This window comes from Heloderma suspectum, chromosome 7 (assembly GCF_057233095.1).
Source record: "Heloderma suspectum isolate Gila_16-S chromosome 7, 16-S_ref, whole genome shotgun sequence".
Classification (NCBI taxonomy): Eukaryota; Metazoa; Chordata; class Lepidosauria; order Squamata; family Helodermatidae; genus Heloderma; species Heloderma suspectum.
This window is the reverse complement of record NC_139464.1, coordinates 19091293-19115233: the sequence shown is the minus strand read 5'-3', so window position 1 is coordinate 19115233 and position 23941 is coordinate 19091293. Positions and strand designations below refer to the sequence as shown.

General features: G+C 44.2%; 1 protein-coding gene across 1 annotated transcript in view; it reads right to left on the bottom strand.

The window, feature by feature from the left end:
- Positions 1 to 23941, bottom strand: part of LOC146339378 (1-phosphatidylinositol 4,5-bisphosphate phosphodiesterase zeta-1-like) — a 62555-nt gene that overhangs the window by 4750 nt on the left and 33864 nt on the right. Inside the window, exons 10-11 of the mRNA XM_084811701.1 lie at positions 15166 to 15338; positions 4408 to 4540 (exon numbers count right to left, since the gene is read on the bottom strand). Coding sequence (XP_084667827.1) covers positions 4408 to 4540; positions 15166 to 15338 — 306 coding nt within the window. The remainder of the gene's footprint in view (positions 1 to 4407; positions 4541 to 15165; positions 15339 to 23941) is intronic.

Below are 23941 nucleotides of genomic sequence, written 5' to 3'. Positions count from 1 at the left end.
GGCATACACAGAAAAAACTCCTGCAGGATTGTACTCAGGTGAACTCAAGTAATAAGAATGGTCCCATAAACCAAATGTTAGATAATGGGGCTTCTGATGATGATTCTGTTTCCCTGGTCTTGTTTCCAAAGTAGAATCAACACATTAGAAAGTCTGCATTCTTCTGTTGCTGTTTTTTATTTCCAAAATTTGCTATGAGTGTGGTGATGCACAAATGCACTTAGATGCCCCTTCATGGATCACTGCCTTGTTGTGGCGAAGGGGCTTGCGTAACTCAGTGAAGCCATAAGCTATGCCGTGCAGGGCCACCCAAGACGGACAGGTCATGGCAGAGAGTTCTGACAAAATGTGGTCCACTGGAGAAGGAAATGGCAACCCACTCCAGTATTCTTGCCAAGAAAACCCCATGGAACGTATCACAAGGCTAAAAGATATGACGCCGGAAGATGAGCCCCTCAGGTCGGAAGGTGTCCAATATGCTACTGGGGAAGAGCAGAGGGTATTTCCAAGTAGCGCCAGAAAGAGTGAAGTGGCTGGGCCAAAGCCGAAAGGACACTCAGCTGTGGATGTGTCTGGTGGGGAAAAGAAAATCCGATGCTGTAAAGAACAATATTGTTTAGGAACCTGGAATGTCAGATCAATGAATCAAGGTAAGCTGGAGGTGGTCAAACATGAGATAGCAAGATTGAACATCGACATCTTGGGAATCAGCAAACTAAAATGGACAGGCATGTGCAAATTTAATTCAGGTGACCATCATATCTACTACTGTGGGCAAGAATCCCTTAGAAGAAATGGAGTAGCACTCATAGTCAACAAAAGGGTGGGAAAAGCAGTACTGGGGTACAATCTCAAAAACGATAGAATGATCTCAGTACGAATCCAAGGCAAACCATTCAACATCACAGTAATTCAAGTCTATGCCCCAACCACTGAGGCCGAAGAAGCTGAGGTTGATGGGTTCTATGAAGACCTACAACACCTTCTAGAACTAACACTAAAAAAAGATGTCCTCTTCATCATAGGGGATTGGAATGCTAAAGTAGGAAGTCAAGAAATCACTGGGATAACAGGCAGGCATGGCCTTGGTGTACAAAATGAAGCAGGACAAAGGCTAATAGAGTTTTGCCAAGAGAACATGCTGATCATAGCAAACACACTTTTCCAACAGCACAAGAGACGACTCTACACATGGACATCACCAGATGGTCAATATCGAAATCAGATTGATTATGTCCTTTGCAGCCAAAGATGGAGAAGCTCTATACAGTCAGTAAAAACAAGACCTGGAGCTGACTGTGACTCAGATCATGAGCTTCTTGTTGCAAAATTTCAGCTTAAATTGAAGACGTAGGGAAAGCCACTAAACCATTCAGGTATGACCTAAATCATATCCCTTATGAATATACAGTGGAGGTGAGGAATAGATTTCAGGGATTAGACCTGATAGACAGAGTGCCTGAGGAACTATGGACGGAGGTCCGTAACATTGTTCAGGAGGCAGCAACGAAATCCATCCCAAAGAAAAAGAAATGCAAGAAAGCCAAGTGGCTGTCTGATGAGGCTTTACAAGTAGCTGAGGAAAGAAGGGAAGCGAAAAGCAAGGGAGAAAGGGGAAGATATATCCAACTGAATGCAGAGTTCCAGAGAATAGCAAGGAGAGACAAGAAGACCTTCTTAAATGAACAATGCAAAGAAATCAAGGAAAACAACAGAATGGGAAAGACTAGAGATCTCTTCAAGAAAATTGGAGATCTCAAGGGAACGTTTTGTGCAAAGACGGGCATGATAAAGGACAAAGAAGGCAGGGACCTAACAGAAGCAGATGAGATTAAGAAGAGGTGGAAAGAATACACAGAAAAACTATACAGGGAAGATCTGAATGTCCCTGATAGCCATGATAGTGCGGTCACTGAACTTGAGCCGGACATCCTCAAGAGTGAAGTCAAGTGGGCCTTAGGAAGCATTAGTAACAACAAAGCTAGTGGAGATGACAGTATTCCAGCTGAGCTATTTAAAATCCTAAAAGTTGATGCTGCTAAAGTGCTGCACTCAATATGCCAACAAATTTGGAACACTCAACAGTGGCCACAAGACTGGAAAAGGTCAGTTTACATTCCAATTCCAAAGAAGGGCCACGCCAAAGAGTGTTCAAACTACCGCACAATTGCGCTCATTTCACATGCCAGCAAGGTGATGCTCAAAATCCTACAAGCTAGGCTTCAGCAGTATGCGAACCGAGAACTACCAGAAGTACAAGCTGGGTTTCGAAGAGGCAGAGGAACTAGAGATCAAATTGCCAACATTCGCTGGATCATGGAGAAAGCAAGAGAATTCCAGAAAAACGTCTATTTCTAATTCATTGACTATGCTAAAGCCTTTGATTGTGTGGATCACAACAAACTGTGGCAAATTCTTAAAGTGATGGGAGTACCAGACCACCTTACCTGTCTCCTGAGAAACCTGTACGAGGGATAAGAAGCAACAGTAAGAACCAGACATGGAACAACCGATTGGTTCAAAACTGGGAAAGGAGTACGACAAGGCTGCATATTGTCGCCCTGCTTATTTAACTTATATGCAGAGTACATCATGAGAAACGCCGGGTTGGATGAATCACAGCTCGGAATTAAGATTGCCAGGAGAATTATCAACAACCTCCGATATGCAGACGATACCACCCTAATGGCAGAAAGCGAAGAGGATCTAAAGAGCCTCTTGTTGAGGGTGAAAGAGGAAAGTGCAAAAGCTGGTTTGAAACTCAACATTAAAAAAACGAAGATCATGGCATCTGGCCCCATCACTTCTTGGCATATAGAAGGGGAAGAAATGGAAGCTGTGACAGATTTTATTTTCTTAGGCTCCGCAGACGGTGACTGTAGCCATGAAATTAAAAGATGCTTGCTCCTTGGGAGGAAAGCTATGGCCAACCTAGACAGCATAGTAAGAAGCAGAGACATCACCTTGCCGACAAAGGTCCGTCTACTCAAAGCTATGGTTTTCCCAGTAGTAATGTATGGCTGTGAGCTGGACTATAAGGAAGGCTGAGCACTGAAAAATTGATGCTTTCGAACTGTGGTGCTGGAGAAGACTCTTACGAGTCCCCTGGACTGCAAGGAGGTCAAATCAGTCCGTCCTAAAGGAAATCAACCCTGACTGCTCATTGGAAGGACAGATACTGAACTGAAGCTGAAGCTCAAATATTTTGGCTACCTAATGCGAAGAGAAAACTCTCTGGAAAAGACCCTGATGCTGGGAAAGACTGAAGGCAAAAGGAGAAGGGGACGGCAGAGGATGAGATGGCTAGATAGCATCACCGATGCAATGAATATGAACTTGAGCACGCTCCGGGAGAGAGCAGAGGACAGGAAGGCCTGGCGTGCTATGGTCCATGGGGTCACGAAGAGTTGGACACGACTGAATGACTGAACAACAACAACAACAACTTAGATGCACTGATAAAACATCATCAAAAAGCAAAGTGCACATGATTGTGTATATATCATTGCATCAAGATCCTTCTGATGTATTGCTTTATCAATGTTCAGGAGCTCATGTGTGCATGAAAGGAATCTCAATACAATCATACATACTGTCATATCAAGATTACTTCTCTTTTTTGGCAGTGTTTTATCCATGCATACCTACACATCGGTTACTAACAGATGCAAATGAACTGAAGGAACTGAATATGGAGGCAAGCTGTGCCCTCTCCAATTCAGGAATTAATTTTTGAACTTCTTCTAGTTAAGGTGGAATACAGAAGGAGTGGAACGCGGGGAAGAGTTAACCAGAGGAACAATAAATGCAGAGGATGGGGGAAATCCTTTTGTTCCTAATTGCACAATATAAAATAGTTTGTACAGCTTGGCTCATAGTTCTGTTGTCTACTAATACTTTGCAACTTTTTGTGTGCTGTACATCATCAAGAAGACAACTTCAACAGGCTTTGTAAGTTATGGAATTAAGGATGCAATCCTATGGCCTCTAGTCAGTGGCTAGATGGCCATAGGATACATCAGTTCCCAGGAACCAACCTCCACCCCCTCCTGCGCTGCCTCATAGGCAGCGTAGATCAGCCCTGTGCTCCACACTCATACGAGGAGTGCGAAGCAGTGAAAATGGGGTGTTCCTGGGGCCAGGCTGGGGAGGGTGGAAGTGACTTTCTGACATTTCCTATTTGGCGTCTGGTGTCAGCACACCTCCCCTCCCACAGACACACATGCTCCGACCTCCTGCAGGTAGACAGCCAAATGCAGGGCGGCCAAAGCACGGAGGGGGAGATCCCCTCTGCACTGCTCCTGCCCTGCATTGTATAAGCGGTTGCCTCCGAGTTTGAAGGCAGCCACCTATCCCAATAGGATTGCGCCCGGTCCGCGGTTGAACTTCTTAGCCAGTTCAACTTACCATTGTTCTTTATGACAGAAGTCTGCTGTTTCGCAATATCTCCAGGAACACCATGGATTTCTATTTTTACTAAGGGATCAGCCTTATTACTTTTGGAGAGGTTACTTGGAGGCAACTGATGTCCACTAATAACCTGCATAAAGAAAAACCACACACCAGTATGAATTTATTGCTCACATTCACCGAAGTGCTGGCCCACAGCCCCAACATGTAATGCACCGCCAGCTGTCCATCAGCACACTCAACGGCCTCTCCATCTATGGATATTGGCTCCCTCCAAGGCTGACTCATTATGACAAAGCAAACCTGTGTGTTCCAAGATGGCAGATGACCCAAGGCTCTAGGACTATGAGAGAGCAAGAAATATTATCTCTCCACTTACCTGTACACCTCTCATGATTTTATAAAATTCTATCATGTTCTACCCTGCTTAGTCATCTTTCTTTTCTTTTTTTCTAAATGTAAAGGCCCTTGACACTTCAGCATTTCCTTCCTTCCTTCCTTCCTTCCTTCCTTCCTTCCTTTCTTTCTTGGAATATGCATTACTCCTGTCATATACACTCATGGTGATTTCAATTCTCCGAGTGCCAGTCCTTATATCATCAAAACTGCACTATCCTCACACAAGGGGGAGGTACAGTCTTCACGGGCGGCCCCATGCACAGTGCAGCACAGTGATCTAACTGTATTTGATTATGGTTTGTACCATCATCATTCCCTCTGTTTCCGATGTTCGGGCTGTGAGCGTTGTTGCTTATGTTGCCAAAACCTCACCAACCTCGTACAAGAAGGAAACATCAGCAGGCTTTGGGGATCCCAAATGTTTGCAGAGGTACAAAAATTCTTAAGAAGGAAAAGAAGACCTCAAGGGAGAACAGACAAATGAAGACCAAGTATGTTTGGTGGGCACAGAATGCTGACTGACTAAGTAAGGGCAAGAGATGGAAACCCAGGGAAGGAACAGAATGCAGTATTCTAGAAAGGGGCATGGTGAAACAGGAGCACTTCACACTGCAACATATTGTTGCAGGTTCCACATGTCATTTTAATTGCCATTTTCTGTACCAGTACCAAATCTAGGGTGTCCATGTGTCCTGCTTTACAGAGGACAGCAATCACAACAATGTGATGTGGCTGCAAAAAAGGCAAATGCTATTTTGGGCTGCATTAATAGAAGTATAGCTGCCAAATCCCATGAAGTGCTAGTTCCCCTCTACTCAGCACTGGTTAGGCCTCATCTGGAGTACTGTGTCCAGTTCTGGGTGCCACACTTTAAGAAGGATGCAGACAAACTGGAGAGGGTTCAGAGGAGGAGGGCAACAAAGATGATCAGGGGACTGGAAACAAAGCCCTATGAGGAGAGACTGAAATAACTGGGCATGTTTAGCCTTGAGAAGAGAAGACTGAGAGGAGGTATGATAGTGCTCTTCAAGGACATGGAAGGTTGCCACCAAGAAGAAGGCCAGGATCTCCTCGATCACCCCAGAGTGCAGGACATGGAAGAATGGGTTCAAATTCCAGGAAGCCAGATTCCGGCTAAACCTCAGGAAAAACTTCCTGACTGTTAGAGCAATACAGCAATGGAACCCATTACCTAGGGAGGTGGCGGGCTCTCCCACACTGGAGGCATTCAAGATGAGGCTGGAAAGCCATCTGTCAGGGATGCTTTGACTTGAATTCCTGCAGGTTGGACTCGATGGTGTTGTAGGACCCTTCCAACCCTACTATTGTATGATTCTATGACAGTCCTCTATTTGAATGTGTCCTCTGTTTGAAGGACTGCTTAGTCCCAGTCTGGTTTAGAGATACAGAACCATGAGGAGGGACGGCAGCAGCAGCCTTGAAGATGCCCATCAACAGCATCTGGACACAGACTGAGCAGTAGGCACACAGGTCACCTGGTCACAGCCTTCCCACTATGGTGAGATGGCAGGTATTTCAATTCAAATTCTAGTAATGATTTCTAATAATGTGCACCTATACATATAAATTAGAATTGTTTCCTCTTTTGGGGCTATGCATCAAGAGCCTTTTCGAAATAGGATGATCAAGCAGCCTTTATGATAATATGCAGTAGTATAGTATACGGGGAGTGTTACTGATAAGCTCAGCCAAGACAACTTGTACCTGTATGGTTCATATTTTGTATTTTCAGGCATCACATCATCTAATAGGTTTTATAGTTCTGGAACAAGGCAAATGTATTACTTTTTTTAAATGAAGTCTCTAGTCCCTTGAATAAGTGACAAGCACTAGGCTCTAATTTCTGAATGTTATAAAATTACATGTTATTTTAATAATAGTTAATACAATTAGGCTGCAATCCTATGCTTATTTAGACAGAAAAAAGTCCTATAACTCCCAGCATGCCCCAGGCAGCTATGCTGGAGCATACTGGGAGTTGTGGGGCTTTTTTCTGTCTAAACACGCATAGGATTGTAGCCGAATAACTTTCAGTGTATTCAGCCACCTATATTTCTGTTCTGGCTGCACTGTAATGTTTCCCTGTCTTCTTAGTGTCCGCATCTTCACCACCATCCATGCGCAAAAAAAATTCTGGATATGGCTTAGCCAAATGGGCCTCATTTTTGTCCAGAGCAAACTAACGGCACAATCCTATGCATGTTTAGATAGGAAATAGTCCTACAACTCCCAGCATTCTGAGAGTTATAAGAATTCTTTCTTTCTAAACTTGAATAAGATTATGCCATAAGACTGCAAGGGTGGAATACATTCTGCGCTCCTCTGTGGCTGTTTGTTGCACAGAAAGATCCATAATGGTAGATAAGACTATCTTTCTGGAGAGTTTTTCCCCCATTAATTATCTCATTTTCAAGGGACTCCACACTTCCCCAGAACATGGTATGAAACCAAAACCACTATTATAAAGCCCCATTTAAAATAGTGCCCTGGTCCCCTTACATTTCATGCCAGTCCTCTTAGCTAATGCTTTTGAAGACTGAAGTGGGAGAAATGTGGTGCAATTTTGAGGGGATTTCATTAAAACCTCCTGGTTGATTCCCCATAATCTGAACACTGATTTAAATATTGTTAAAAAGCTGTTTTTCAGTGTTGTTGTTTTAAAAAGGTTAAAAAAAAAAAACCAGCTAAAGTTAGATTTACCTCACATTCTACTGTTTTGAGTCCATTTTGGTCTTTTTATTGTCTGTCTGTATACTTTTCTGTATTTTATTTTTGTAAACCAACCTGGCACCCTCCAGATGTGTTGGACTACAACACCCATCATCTCATGCTCATGAGGATCATGGGATTTGTAGTCCAACACATCTGGGGTATGCCAGGTTGGGGAAGGCTTTTCTAAAGCATCCTTAGGTCAAACGATGAAGGAAGGTCTGCAAATTTCTTCAATCGATCAATCAGTCACAGTTGAAATGCTGAGTGTTCTTATAATTGGACACCTCATTTTCAATTACACATAATGGGGTCACGAAGAGTCAGACACGACTGAATGACTGAACAACAACAACAACAGCTAGTGAGATTTTCCAGGACAACTCAGTCTTGGGATGAGAGCTTTTTTAATGCTGCATATGACACGACTCTCCATGGCATTATAATCTCTAAATCTGCTGATACTTTCAGCATTATAATCATTAGCTTCACTAAAAAGAGTGCTATAACATTGTCTCCTATAGAGCTCAGCCTTACTCCGTGTCAACAACAGGAGTCCTCCATTAACTGCTGTGGAAAGAGGGAAACAATCTATAATGATATATGATTTAAATGCTTAAAAAAATAATTCACTTTACCATAAAGATACAACTAAAATGATATAACATCAACCCAGTGTGGGGGCAACCAGGACCTATAATGCATTATATACAATTGGTAAACATGAAACCACATAATGGTTGGATGCCAACCACCACCCAAACACTATCTTGCTTCATGTTTATTGATGTGATCTCTCAGTGGTTTTCAAATTATGCTTTGTAGTTCATAAGACTTTGGGGTATCTTCAGAAGCTAATCAGGGTTTCTGTAATTAGAAGATTAATAATGGCAGACAAGCTACCCAGAAAAAAAGCTTGTAAGAATTATACACAGTGGATAGTATCCAACTGTGTCATTCCATTAGCACAAATGACATTGCACTAACAGAAACAACTAGGGACGTACGAAAGTCACTTACCTTTTCGCGGATGTGATTCGCGGTGGGCGGGGAGGCGCTCCGTCCCTCCCCCCAGAATCCTCGACAGGTGGAGGCGATCCAGTCCTCCCCCCTGGAATCCTGCCCGGCCAGCTGTGCTCTGCGGCAGCTCCATGGAGCAGCCGGCCAGGGCTGTCCGCAGCCGGAGTTCCGGCCGCGGACAGGCTGCTGCGGACGCACATGGCGGCCGCCGTAGCGGCCGCCATTTGCATCCAGCCAGGCTGCCGTGATAGGCTACGTAAGTATTTACGTAGCCTATCACGGCAGGTAAAAAAAAAAAAAACACAGGGTACGCAAATGGCAGCGGCTAGGGCAGATGCCATTTGCGTTCCCTATTTTTCGCCCTTTTATCTTACGTAAATATTTGTGTAGGCTATTACGGCAGGGGAAAAAAGGGGAACGCAAATAGCATAGTGGGTGCTATTTGCATTCCCCTTTTTTTCCGCCATAATAGCCTACACAAATATTTACATAGGATAAAACGGCGAAAAATAGGGAATGCGATTGGCTGCCGCCGTAGCTGCCGCCATTTGCGTACGTGTTGGGGGGGGGGTTGCTTGCTGTGATAGGCTACGTAAATACTTACGTAGCCTATCATGGCCTCCACACGGATGCAAAAGGCATCCCTGCTTTAGCCGTGATAGGCTATGTAAGTATTTACGTAGCCTACTACGGCTATGATCAGGAAGCGAATGGCGGCCGCAGGGCGGCCGCCATTCGCAAGTCAGCACGGATGGCAGCAGGTAAGTGCTCCGTTTCGCGTGCCTTTTGTGGGTTAGGGGCTCTGTTCCGCGTGCCTTTCATGGGTTGGGGGGCGGGGGCTTCATTCCACCACGGATTTCGGGGGGGGTGAATGCACTGGCAATGCACTGGCAGTTTCCGTTGGAAACTGCCCACTGTTGTAGCTGATTGGTTTATCTTTTGTGTGTGTGTTTTAATTTTATAATTACTTGTTATTGCTGAGATGGTATAATAAAGATTGTATTTTAATTTCTTCCTCTGGTTGGTTTTTAATGGTTCTAAATAAGGGTTAGATGCAGACTTAGTCAGACTTAGAGCAGATCCATTGAAATCAATGGGGCTTAAGTTAATCATGGGTCTATTCGAAGTATGAGTTAGTCTGGATCCAGCCGAAACTGCTGACCAACCGCCTCTCCCCTCAAAACAGCTTACCCAAAGTTGTTGCTGTTTGCAAAAATTCATTAATAATAAAAGATTTAGTCTGTGCAAGGGCAACATATTGTACAAATAAATATTAGTATTAACAAATAAATATTGGTATTAAAATGTTAGGTTGAATTCAGATTTAATCCTGGTTAGAGCCGATTGACTGAAATTTGCACAAATTATGGTTGTAATATGCTTAATTTGTCCAAATTGGGGGTGTAACTCACACAAAATCGTGGGCACAAATTGAGCATATTTTGGGCACAATTTCCTCAAATTATGGAAATTATTGCCAACATCTGTGGAAGGTATGCAAATTGTGACCACAATTTGCATAAATGTTGCTTTAAGAGGGGGGGAAAAAACCTGAAAATCCACAAGCATCAAAAAAATTGGTGAGCATCTGCTTGAATCAGAATGGCTTGCAGATAAGTGAGTTGAAGTCTGGGGGCCGAGCTGCTAAAAGCTCAGCGAACTTCCCCAGATGGATACCTCTGACATCCCTACATCAGGGGCAGTACTGCCTCTGAACATGGTGGTTTTATTAGGTAATACTAATTCTCCATTAATTAGTCTAATCCCCTTTCAAACCAACTAAATGATTGCTTATTGTCACATCTTATGGTCACTTATTCCATTGAGTTAACTATGCATTGGATGAAGAAATACTTGTTTGTATCAGTCTTGCATCAATTTCAGTGAATGTTCTCTACCCACCTACCCACATGAAATTTGAATATTATGGTGGGGAAGAGAGAAATCTCTTGTTTCACCGCATTTAACAAAATCTTTCTTAAAAGTTGGCCCATGTGGAAAGAAGGTGCTTATTCTGTAACCAGACCGAAAAAGAAAACACCCCAAAGCACCCCACTATATACCACTGGTATTTAATAACCTGTCAAATGTCTTTGATAACTATTTGCAGCTAGCTAGCCATGGAATTTATAGCATTCAAGGTATTTTCAACAGCAAGCATAGGAAAGTACCAGGAAATATTGCAGATAATAAATCAAACTTGTTTGATTTATTTTTGTTCTAACAGGCAATTTTCCAGGACTATCTCTGTACATGAACATCACAGCATGCCCTGAAAGGTTTTATTCAATTTGCCATTTTTTATGCCCTCACGGTAATGTTCTAAATTGTAGCTGAAGAATGACCTAGATGTACCGAGAATGAGATCCACGTAAATAACAGCCTTTAATGGGACTGCTTTGTAAGCAAACTACGAGAAGTTTGGGAAGTCCAGTTTAGCTCTTGCATCTTCATATTGGCTTTCATCCCAAGCCAGCTAATAATGTGCTATCTAGACAAAGGTCCTGAGGTATGGGCACTAACACCTTTTAATTCTGCGAAGGTCTTAGTTTTCTGAGCTGGCTTTACCAGACAGATAGCAGTCAGTCCTGTGGTGGAAGGGCAGAAGAAGAAGGCCTTCTCCATGTTGGTACCCACCTTATGGAATCCACCCCAGGTTCGGGGAAACACCAATTGGACCATGCTGTAGGTGCTAGTTGATGTCCCATCGCTTTACTCAGGCTTTCCCTGAGTGTGCTGCCCAATCTGTTTGTTAATTATTGTATTGTGGTTACTTGGTTTTGATGTTCTTACAAATGTTTTATTTTAAGGTATTTTAGGGTGCAATCCTGTGCACTGTGCCCTCACTATTTGTAAGCCCCTGAACTCGGAGGGTTCCAAGATTCCTATGCCCAGCTGAGCTGAAGGCAGGGTGGGAGGAACAGCGGAGGGAGTCTTTGGCTCTCTATCTGTCCTCCGATCTGTGCTTTTCAGCCCATCTAGCAAGAGTGCTTCAGAGGGGGAAGGAAAGAGGCTGGATGAGGCTGAGGATAAATCATAGCATGGCCTCAGGATAATTCGTAGCATAGCCTCAGGATAAATCGTAGCATGGCCTCTCCTCCCCTCTAGGGATGCTGGAGAATTCCTCTGCCGACTCAAATGAGGCCGGATTCCAAAGAATCCGACCTCTGGAGTCCGCAGTGGAGCAGCCGCACTGAGCTCTGGGTCCAGAGAAGTCCCTGCCAGGCAGCTCTCTGGCTCCCTATAAGACATGATATACTTGTGGCGGCTGCCATTAGCTTACAGCCATACATTGTACGCCATTTGTGGCCGTAAAGCACTTGCTTTGACCTAGATACAGCCACAAGTAGCTGCAATTTAGGTCAAAGTCAGTGCATTACAGCAGCAAATGGTGTACAATATGCCATGTATGGCTGTATTTTTCCCGTGATAGGCTAATGGCAACCTAGTGTATTGCATCTTATAGGGAGCTGGAGAGCTGCTTTGCCAACTCCAGTGGATGCAACTGGGCTCCGGAGGATTCTGCTGGGCCCTGAACAGCCCAAATTACCCTTCCCTGGACACCGCCCCCCCCCCCGGATAAGACAGTGGGGTGTTCGTACATCTCTACACCCCTCCCCACCACCAGAGCACCCTTTTTCCCCCTCTTCAAGATTAATTTCCCAACCTTGGAGAGGCAGCCAGTGCAGTTCTCTCCGCACTGACTGCGAGGGGTCAGGGGAGGGGAGTCTGAACTCCAACTCCCCCTTCCAGGGTTGGAGCGCTGTCTCCGACCTCAAAAGGGAAAATCCAAGCCATCCTATGGTCCCTGGGAAGGTCACCAGGGACCATAGGATTTCTCTCCCCATATATTTAATGCTACAGAAGAAAACAGTTCCGCTGGTGCCAGATGAATTCCCAGTCAACCACTGCTCTCACAGGAAGAACTCCCCGGACACAGAATTAGATTCATATACATGTGAAATACATACATCCTCAAGCAAGCCTGGTAACAATGGGGGGTTGCAATGACCCTCCCGTGCATGGAAGGAATGTGTGAGGGGCGTTACTAGCCCCACCCCAACCCCAAGACACACAGCGGCCATGCTGCAACTGCCCGCATCTTCACTCAGTGTGAGAAGGCACTCTGCATGCCAGCTGATGAATGCACATAAGAGTTGTTCCTCATGAGGGGGACCCAGATTGTTCCAGGGCTCCCCGTTGTGTGAAGGAATTCTATTGGTGTACATCAGTATGGACAGAGAGACCCTTTATATGTCAGTTGAATATGTGGATGGCAGGAGGTGTGGCTGCTATGTGCAGCAGCAGCAGAGGATGGGGCAAGATGTGCAGACCTACACCACACCCCCAATATGTTCTTTTAATGTGCAGAGTGACCGTCTGACACCATCATCCCATGTGTTCCTTTTGTTGTTGTCAAAATCATCCGTTCGTCACTCATTGGAAGGGGAGGAGGGTTTCGGGTGCCACGTATGAGTTGCCCCCCAAAAGGGAAAGTCATCAGCAAAAAAGAAGACAAAAGAGGACACTGATTTAAATAGAACCTGTATATGCTAATATATATATATATATATATATATATATATATATATATATAGGCATACATGCAACTTGAGAAAGAATGACTGTAACTTCAATACAAATATGCTACATCTCACCACAGTGTGGAAGGCTGGGGCCACGTGACCTGTGTACCTTGCTCAGTCTGCTGTCCAGGTGCTAACTGGTGATAGGCAGCTTCAAGGCCCAGCTCTCCCTTCCGATGGTTCTTCATCTTTAAACTAGACTTGGAAAGTGCAGCTTTTCAAATATAGAATGCCTTCAAAATAGAGGATAATCCTTGGGCAGGCCTTCAAATATAGGACTGTCCCCTGTCAAACAGGGCACATGGCCACCCTACAAGTGACTGTGGCTGTGGAACTGATTTATTATTGGTGGCTGCTCCTGGCAGCCACCATTTTCTTTTCCCAGGACATTCTGGGAAAAGAAAATGGCAGTCACCAGAAAGGGCTGCTGAAATCCATTCTGCTGCCACTGCAGCCACAAATGGCAGCAAAAATACCAGTAAAAGAAAGAAAAACCCAGTGAAAATTAATGTAACAGACTGAATGTGAACCTAATGAATGGTAACAAAAGAAATGAGATTGCATAATAAATGTATTACAAAATGAAACACTGGGCATGAAAAGAGGTTTTTTTAAAAAATAGCACAACATTAGTTGTGAGGTATTATCAAGAGTCTGTTGCCATCATTCCCTGGGAGGCGACAAGCCAGAGGAAAAGCCCTGAAACAACCACTGATGAACTACTTCTGCTTCTCCAGGCCAACAGCTCATAGCTGTCCCAGCAACCGTGATAGTATCTTGACCAAAAGTGGCCACGCAGGATAAAGAAGCAGTGGGCAGAAGTAGGCAGCCCCATTGCTGGGGTGACTGGGATGCTGCCACCCACAGGTCAGGCCGTAGTTGTCTCAGGGGAGTTCAGAGAGGTATTCCAGGGTTGTCAAGAGGTATTTCAAAGCCCAGCCAGCCGACCAGGTATAGGGAACATCTGGCCCATTGGCCAGATACAGCCTGTGGGAGGTTCCCATCTGGTCCATGCTCTTATCTCTGATCAGAGGCCAGAGAAATGGGATTTACCCTTTTCCCTCCCACATTGTAAGTGGGGCTTTTTAAAAGCCTCCATTGGTGCCAATGCAGGCTTTTAAAACCTTAATTACAGCGTGGCGGGCATTTTTGGTGGAGATTGATGTCGGGGGGGAGAACTAACCCTCTCTTCCCCAACCCTGTGAACCCACCCGCCCCCAGCAAATAAGTATGTATGTATGTATATGATTTTTTTTGAAGCGCTGCAATCAGGCTTTTAAAAAACCTCCATTGCTACCAATGGAGGCTTTTTAAAAGCCTAATTGTAGTGGCAGAGAGCTGATGTGTAAGTGAATGTGAGTGAGTGTACGTATAGGTGAGGGAGTTCGTAGGTGAGAGACTATGTGTGCGACCCCCGACATGCTTGCCCAGAATCAACGTGGCCCTTGGGCTGAAAAAGGTTCCCCACCCAAGCTAGGCCAAGGAAGACTCTGTCCTACTCTCGTGGCACACAGGAAGACTAAGGGCAAGCATAGGAAAGGAGAGGAGAATACAGGTGCTGCAACCCTCTTCCTCTGAGGCCACAAGACAGATTACCTTCAGGGACCTGGGCCCCCCTCCACCAGTGGTATACAGCCAGATGATATCTGAAATTTTGAATCTCAAATTAACTTGGGAAGGTATACAACCAGGGGAGGCTGGTGGATCCAATTTCGGTGGGGTAAAGATTCCATTCTGGGTTTTACCTACAAGCAGCCAGGAGTCACAGGAGCTATCCAAGGTGCTGGACCCTATCCTCCAAAAGGGTCCAGCACCTTAGATAGTTCCTTTAGACTCCTGGATGGTTGTAGGTAAAACGCAGAATGGAATCTTCATCCCACCAAAATTGGATCCACCAGCCTCCCCTGTGTACAATATGACAACAGAGCATGTAATCAGTGCTTAGTAGAAGTGAGTTCAATCCATTCTATGTTATAGTTCCCTAAAAAGATAAGGAAAGGGTTCAGTGAAACCATCTTACCTTTATCGTAAGTGTAACTGGATTATACTTCCCAGTTACATCAAATGGGTCAAAGGTTGTGTCCTTCCTTCTCAAGAATTCTGGTTTTAAGATGAAACCGGAGCCACCATTGTCCAAAAATTTTCCATTTAGCAGATCCATTTGTACTCCAGGTGTTTGAAAATTTAAGGCCACTGAAAGGGGAAGGGGAGGAACATATTTTCAGTTGCATACATCAAAAGGAATTGTTCAGTGAGTGGGTTTTTTTAAAAAAAAATATAATACTGAACAAATGATGGCTTTCCCCCGTCCACCCACCCACCTCTATTTTCCTTGTGCAGCTTGCCTTTATGGTTTGTAAGCCTGATGGCGGGGATCTCTCTTTTTGATTGATGTTAAGTTGCTTTGGAAGACAATAAGTATCCAGAAAGATAGGAATACAGGTGTAAGGGGGGGGGGGGAAATGGAGGCTAAAATGTCAGGGTCCCTGGGATTGGATACCCAGACACACCTGCTTTAAACAGCCTCAGCTTGGCCATGATGTTGCTGGTGAGGTTCCTTTGGGGACTGAGACCAGAGTATTCACATTCATTCAGATGTACTTAAATTCTACGAATAAGGTAAGGACTAAAAAAATGACATAAGCTAAATGCATTTATTAAAGAAAGATAAATAAAAGTAACATTTAACAAGCACAAAAACCTTCAGCCAGCAAAGCAAAGATAAACATAATACTCACACTTCTAGCGGCTCTATTTGGTTACCATTCATGCAAGTGCTTTTACCTGTAGAAGGGACCCTCTCCTAAAAGAGAGGCTCTGATCCCTTCCATGTAACCTGTTATATACCCTCTTAAAGTTGATGTCTTTACAGCTATTGGTCCATGTAATCCTATACGTCCCATCTCATGACACATTTCCCAAATATTCCCTCCTATCTCTGACACATCTTTTTTACCCCCAAAATGTCTCATTTCTGTGGTCAAATGACTCCTTTCTCCTTCTCCTTTTCTCCAAACCAGTTGGAACCAGCTCTGTTCTTCAACCTCTGAATGTCCTGTGATAACTTTCTCCTTAGAGCTGCCACATCCTTAGAGATATGTATGGAGCCTCATCTAATAACATACATGATATCAGTTGAACCCCTTATCCCACTACTCTTCTAAGCTCTAGCAAGCAACTGACATGCCCAGCTTCCTGCTTGCCCCACTGCAACCCAAGCATCAACCCTCTACAAACATCACCTCTTACCCCTTAAACTTTAAGCTCCCCATACCCCATATTGTACCCAAATGTGAACTGCAAAGCCCAAGAAATCCTCACATGGAGATGGAGCTAGATCCAGATTTGCGCTGGATCAGTTGAGATGGCAGAAGCAGACTTCCCTGCCTGCTCCTTCCCTGGCAGTCCCTCCAGTCCAGCCTGCCGAAAATTCCACACAGAGAGTCAGGAGGCCCTTCTGCATGGAGTGAGCTGTGGCGTGGAGGGGAAGGGGAAGGGGCAGCCCCCCACCCAAGCCAAGCAGAGGGACCTTCCACCCACGGAGGCCTCCTTCGTGCAGGAGGCAGATCCTGGATGCAACTTCCTGTTAAGAAATAATTAAATTCAAACATAATTTTCAACTCTCTCCCCACCCCCCAGGGGTTCAGACCTCCCGCCACTCCTCTGTTGAAAGTACATGTGATGGAGGTGCAAAGACACATTTCTCCCTCTCTTGTAATATTAGAACCCAAAGGGGGTTCAATATGTTACCTCCAGTTTCAGAGGCAGTATGCCTGTGTACACCAGTTGCTGGGGAACATAGACTCATGCCCTGCTTGTAGGTTCCTGGTCGACAGCTGGTTGGCCACTGTGTGAACAGAATGCTGGATGAGATGGGCCCTTGTTCTGATCCAGCAGGGCTCTTCTTATGTCATGTGCTAGTTCTACCCCCTCTGCCCACACATGCAGTGACCATGTCCACTCTGACTGGATGCATGTTCCTTGAGAAGGGGTCTATCCACTTACTGATGTATGCATGTTAGAGCTCCTCAACACAAAGAGGGACCATGTCTGGGCCAGGGTTCCCTCTCATGTGGAAGACCTCTATGCACAACATATCAGTGGGCACTTATACCCTCTTTACACACCAGCTAAACATGTGGATAGAGGGGGCATGGCCACTGGGTGGATGGGTGGGGCTCAGGCTAGCCTATGCAATTTATTCATTCATTCCATTCCATTTCTATGCTGTCCAATAGCCAAAGCTCTCTGGGCAGTTCACAAAAATTAAAGCCACAAAGCGCAGCATAAAACAATATAAAATATGAAAGCTTAAAACCACAATATAAAAGTACAACCAGAATAAAACCTAGGAGCAATGCAGAGATTTAAAATATAGATTTAAAACACCAGAGCTAAAAGATTTGGAAGCTAAAATGCTGGGAGAATAAAAAGGTCTTCACCACACACACACACACACACACACACACTATTTCTTTTCTAAAATTAAATGTTTATTGTGAAATTTCAACAAAACAAAACAAAAACAAAAAAGAGGAAAAGAAAAAAATGTATCTACAGACATGTGAATATACTGATTTCAGTGCATGCCTGTGAAGTGTGTGTGTGTATGTGTGTGTGTGGGTTTTACATAGATTAAATGTTTTGATGCTTTAACTTGGATTCCTGCATTGAGCAGGGGGTTGGACCTGATGGTCTTGTAGGCCCCTTCCAACTCTACTATTCTATGATCCTATGATTCTATGAAATGTTTGTCATCTGGGATTATGGAAGGGATAGCTTGGAGATTTTTTATCAAGTTTATTAACACTATCCACCCAACGATAAAAAATTTACCAATAACACCACAACTGAAAATACAAAATTACCTTTCCTGGATGTCCTCTTAACCACAAAAAGCCATCAAATTTTCACAGACTTATATTGTAAACCCACAGATTCCCACCTGTACCTTAATTGCCAGACATGACATCCAAACCATATAAAGAAGAACATTATATAGGTCTTAGGATAAAACAGATTTGTAATAACAAATAAAACTTCTCCGGAAGTTGTGATAAACTTAAAGAACATCTCCAGCAGTGCGATACCCTAGTCTCACCATTGACCTCAACGTCAATTGAGCATCAGTAATATCCAGGCATACCTTTCTTTGTGATGCAAAGGCTAACTCTTCAAAAGAAAATTGCATTCCATTTGTTGTGCGCTACCATCCTGCTGCCCCTAATTACCACAAGATAATTAAAAATAGTTACCCTATTATATCCTATTGTGCTCATTTAACAGAATCCATTAATTCTCCACCATGCATTGCATTCAGAAAACCACCCAATCTGTGTAAATTGTTAGTTAAGGCTGCACTTAAACAAGATACTTGCAATCCAGGATCATACCAAAGTAAATCAACGTGTTGCATTACCTGCAGTTACGTCCAAGAAACCACTCCTTTCAGGAGCACAGTTACTAACAAAACTTATTGCATTAGACAATCATTAGCATGCACTTCTACTAATGTGGTTTATTTCACTGAATGTAAAAAAAAAAGGATGTCGTATGCAATATGTAGGGAAAACTACAACAGACCTAAGAACTAGATTCCATAACCACAAATCTGCAAATTCTCACTGAAAAAACAAACTGGAGACATTTCAACTCACCTTCACATAGTCTCTCAGATTTACAGTTGCTTCCAACAGAACAAAGAAAAGACAATGACATGCTTGACAAAAGGGAAAATTTCTGAATCTGTATACTGAGAACTCTTAGTCCCAATGGCCTTGACCTGAAGGACAATTAGTAGGCGTTATACCGCTCATACCTCCGGGTTTTTTCTCCCAAGGAAATTTCATCTCCAGGCATTCCAAACTGCCACTCCTGATATCAATTTAACAGCACAGCTGCTGATGAGAGCAGAAGCTGAAACATTTAGCTTAAATATATATATTTGTAATACCCTGTTGTTAGTCTTTCTATCTTTCGTAGACAGACAGAGATATAAGAAAATATAGCTTTCTAAGAATTATACATAAACTTCAACAAAAGCAGACCAAATATCCATATAAGTATCCATATCCACCCATTCAAATGTTTAAAGTGTTGTAAGGCCTTCAACCCACTGTATTATAGGAGGTGAGTGTTTATCCTTCCAACACTGTAATATCAGGCCCCCTTCTTTTGTATTACTGTGGTTCCTCAAAAACAAGAGGATTTTGATAGGCCTCTTATGTGAGATCTTCCCTATTTTAATATGCTTGAATAATATACCTCCCATTTTTTTTAATCTAGTTTAGAGAATCCTCTTGATGGTTCCATGATCCTTTAGCCTGGTGGAGAGAGAACATTTTCAGTGGTGGTTTCTAAATTAGGCTGCTCTGACTTGGATTCCTGCACTGAGCAGGGATTGCACTCGATGGTCTTATAGGCCCCTTCCAACCCTACTGTTCTGTGATTCCATGAAATTACAGAAGCTGCTGTCTGCTGAGGTCCATCAGACTTGGCATCTTGGTCCATCTGAAGGGGTTTTAAGACCTGTTTTTAAGGTGCTAGCAGACTGTCTTATACCAACCAGGTTAGACAATCTGCCTTTCTAGCCAGGGCTGGCATCAAAGGCAGGCGTGGTTGGGCATCCACCAAGGCCCACACCCCAACAGGGACCCATGGAAAAGAACCCCCTGAAGTTGCTCCTCTTCATCACCGTTGCATTTTGCTTGTTCACCTGCCTCTTGGTCTGGCCCAGGCACTGGTGATCAGAAGGAGCCCTAGATGTCACTGCTGTCAGGATTCCTTTAGCCCCCACTTTATTTCATCAACGCTGAAGACAAACACAGAGGAGAGGCTTCAGTATACAGCTTGTAATCCATTACTACCAGGGTCATACAGATGCAAATTCTCAGTGACTCTCAGTCTACAAAGGAATGCCTTCAGGGGAAATCAAAAGGTAGTTAAAAGAGTTGCTCGCCATTTGAAGAGGAAGGCGAGCTCACTAGCCTAACTTAAGGGGGGGAGGGCCCTCTATCTCGTGAGGTCTCTGAGCACAGCTTCTCACGCAAGGCAAATCGGGTAGACCAACTAGGTTCCGCCCCTGCCTTCTCCCTCTTTGCTCTGCATCTGTGCCTGGCGTCTATTAGATCAGATTCTCCACACCCTGCCTCCCTCTGTTCGCTGTCTCTCACAGGGGTGTGTGGAGAGGAACCCTCATCCTCAGCCAGCTGGGCATTTGTAACCTGAGAAGCCAGCCCAGTCATGTCTAGACTAGCCTGGGAAAACACCTCCCCTGCGTATGGCGGTTCTCCTTCAGCATCTGAACTGGTATCCCACTCCCTCCTCTCAGAAACAACCCTGACAACTGCCTGCTTGTTCACTGGCTCTGTGCCCATCAAGCATGCAAATGGTAACAATCTGTACCAGATCAATGGTAGGGATGTACAAATCCCTTACCTCATTCTACATGGGGTCATTCGCGGTGGGGGGGAGGCTCTCCATTCCTCCCCCCAAAATTCTCCCTGGCCGGCTCCGCTCCATGGCAACTCCGCAGAGCCGCCGGCCGGGGCCACCCGCAGCCAGACACCCAGCTGCTGGGCTGCGCAGGGACGCAAATGGCGGCCGCTGTAGCCACCGCCATTTGCGCCCCTGTCTTTTGCCATGATAGGCTACAGAAATATATACGTAGCCTATCACAGCAAAAGACAGGGACGCAAATGGCGGCTGCTATGGCGGCCGCCATTTGCGTTTCTGCCTATTGCCATGATAGGCTACGTATATATTTACATAGCCTATCATGGCAAAAGACAGGGGTGCAAATGGCATCCCTGCATTAGCTGTGATAGGCTACATAAATACTTACGTAGCCTATCATGGCCATTCGATGGAATGCGAATGGCGGCTGCAGATGCGGCCGCCATTCGCGGAGCACAGAACGGCCGACACAAGGTAGGCTCTGTTCCAGGCCCATTTCGCGGGGTGGCAAGGGGGTTGCTTCGTTCCGCCACAGATTCCGGGGGGCCGTATTCACTGGAATTCGGCCTCCCTGGGATCCATGGCGGAATTCTCTGACCTCCCTAATCAATGGGTCCTCCAAATCCTAGAACCAGCACTGTTTCTAGCCCAGTGTTGCCTACTCAGACTGGTAGCGGCTTTCCAGGGTCCCAGGCAGGAAGAGGTCTTGCCCATTTTAACTATAGATGCTAAAGACTGAACTCAGGCTGGGAAGCTCTTGTCTATTTTAGACAAGACTTGTAATGTTTCATTGGCCTAACTCATTTTATTTGGCTTTACCTGCTGCTGTTTTGCCTCTCCCTTTGGGGTCCTATTTGATAATTTTATTGTTGTGTTTAGATCATATTTTCTTTCATTTGTTGTTCTGCACCTTGAGAATTTTTGCACTGAAAAGTGGGCATTAAATTGTCTCCAATAAATAAATATGTGAACACTTCCACTGCAACCCATTTTCCAACCTTCTAAAACACTAACATGATAGACATGAAACAGAAAAGAGATGAAAAGAAATATGGTTGATGGTATGATAAGGAAGCATCTAAGACAGCCTAGTGCCTTCCTCAGCCTAGTGCCTTCCAGATGTTTGGGACTTCCAAATTTGGAAGTTTGGGACTTCCAATTTCCAACATTCCTGACCATTGGCCAGGCTGGCTGGGCTGATCCAAAATATCTGGCTGGCACCAGGTTGGGAAACGCTGATGTAGAACATGGGAAGCTGCCTTCCTATAGGAAGTCAGACAACTGGTCCATCTAGACTAGTATTGTTGACACTGACCTGCAGTGGCTCTCCAAAGCTTTGGGCAAGGGTCTTTCTCAGCCCTATCTGGAGATGGTAGGAATTAAACCTAGGACCTTCTGCATGCCCCTACCGATACACTAAGGTCTTCCACCAGGTGCCTTCTCAGTGGTGGCCCTCCAGTTACGGAATTATCTCCCCAATGAGGCCCATTGGCACCAACATTGTTATCTTTTCGGCACCACATTAAGACCTTTCTCTCCTCTCAGGCAATTGGCAGCATAAGATGAGTTTTATTCATGTCCTGGATTTGACTTATGGTTGATTGTTTAAAGTTGTTTTTAGATATACAGTATGTTGTCTCTGCGTGTACTGTCCATTTGTCTGTTTTTATTGAAATGGCTTTTAATCTTTGTGTACTGTATTTTAATGGTTTTTAATCTTTGAAAACCACCCAGAGAGCTTTGGCTATGGGGAGCTATAGAATAATAATAATAATAATAATAATAATAATAATAATAATAATAATATGCAAAGCATGTGTTCTTCCACTGAGCTATGGCCTCTCCCCAGTCGTGTGCATTTTTACTTGGGAGTAAGTCCCATTGAATTCCATGGAACATACATAGGATCAAGATTCATTAGGTACAAGACATGCATAATAACTCTGAAGGAGAGACTTTATTGTTGTTGCCATAATACAGCCTTCCCCAACCTGGTGCTTTCCAGATGTTTTGAACTTCCATCAGCCCCAGCCACCATGGACAATGGCCAGGAATCCTTGGAGTTGCAGTCTAAAACATCTGTAGGGCACCAAGTTGGTTCAGAAGGCTGCCATAATAAAGGTTCTGTGACCGACAACATGAGGACAACCTCAAATAGTTATATCTCCAAAGGAAAGACTCTTTGGTTCAGAACTTCTTAAAAATTCATAGAAATAAAGTTGCTCCTTCCACCCATCACCCATTCAGTTCTGTTTCCTACAGTGACATTTATAAAGCATCCAATTTTCTGCAGTGCAGGCTGCATGAATCCTGAGTGGCACTCCATTAATGATCTTTTCACGCCAGGAGGATGTCCACAGCCAACAATGCATCCAGTCAATGCTTTTGGTGCCAAGGAGTTAATATCATAAAATAGATCAATTTGTCTTTTGTTATACATTACGCAGATGCCATTAAGGAAGACCAAAAAATAAAAGCAATGATGGTTGCACAGAGCACGAAGAGAGACGTAATTATTTCCCCCACCCCAGCTGCTGCACATATAATGAATCTGTTGCTACTTTTGCGATGTGAGGGACAAGATAAGAGGGGAATATTAGGCAGTGTGCTACAGAAAGAGGACCTGGAATCTGTTTGGGTGGCCAGCAAAGCAGAATTGCTATTACAGAATTTGAGAATGAGAAATTGCATTTTCCCCCAACAATACATTCACTATCACCAAGGCAACATCTAGGTGAAGCCAGCTATCTATCTATCTATCTATCTATCTATCTATCTATCTATCTATCTATCTATCCTATCATCTCTCTCTCTCTCTCTCTCTCTCACACACACACACACACACACACACACACACAGCTCTCTCTCTCTATCCACCCATCTATATCTGTCTGTCTGTCTGTCTGTCTGTCTGCCTACCTACGTACCTACCTACCTATCCATTCATTCATTACATTTCTGGATATGTAATAGCTGGAGCTCCCTGGGTGGTTCACAATTAAAACCATAAAATGCAGCACTGAAAGAGTTTGGTTTCCAAACCTAGTTTGTTCTGAAATCATAGTTTAAACAAACCACAGTTTCTTCAGTTCAGATGTCGTAGGGACTGTGGTTAGTTTAAAACTGAAAACATATGCTTCTCATCTCTTCCTCTGGTGGACAAAAAAGGAGAAGATGGTAGGTGGGTGCATGAGTCCAAAGCTCACTGGGCCTGTCCACCTCGCTGGAAACCATAGATTCCCTTTACATCTGAAATGGACCAGTGTATGTAATGTCCTTGTTCACTGATTAAATTGGCTTAATGCTGGTATTACCAGCCTGCTTTCACCACTTGAGGTATT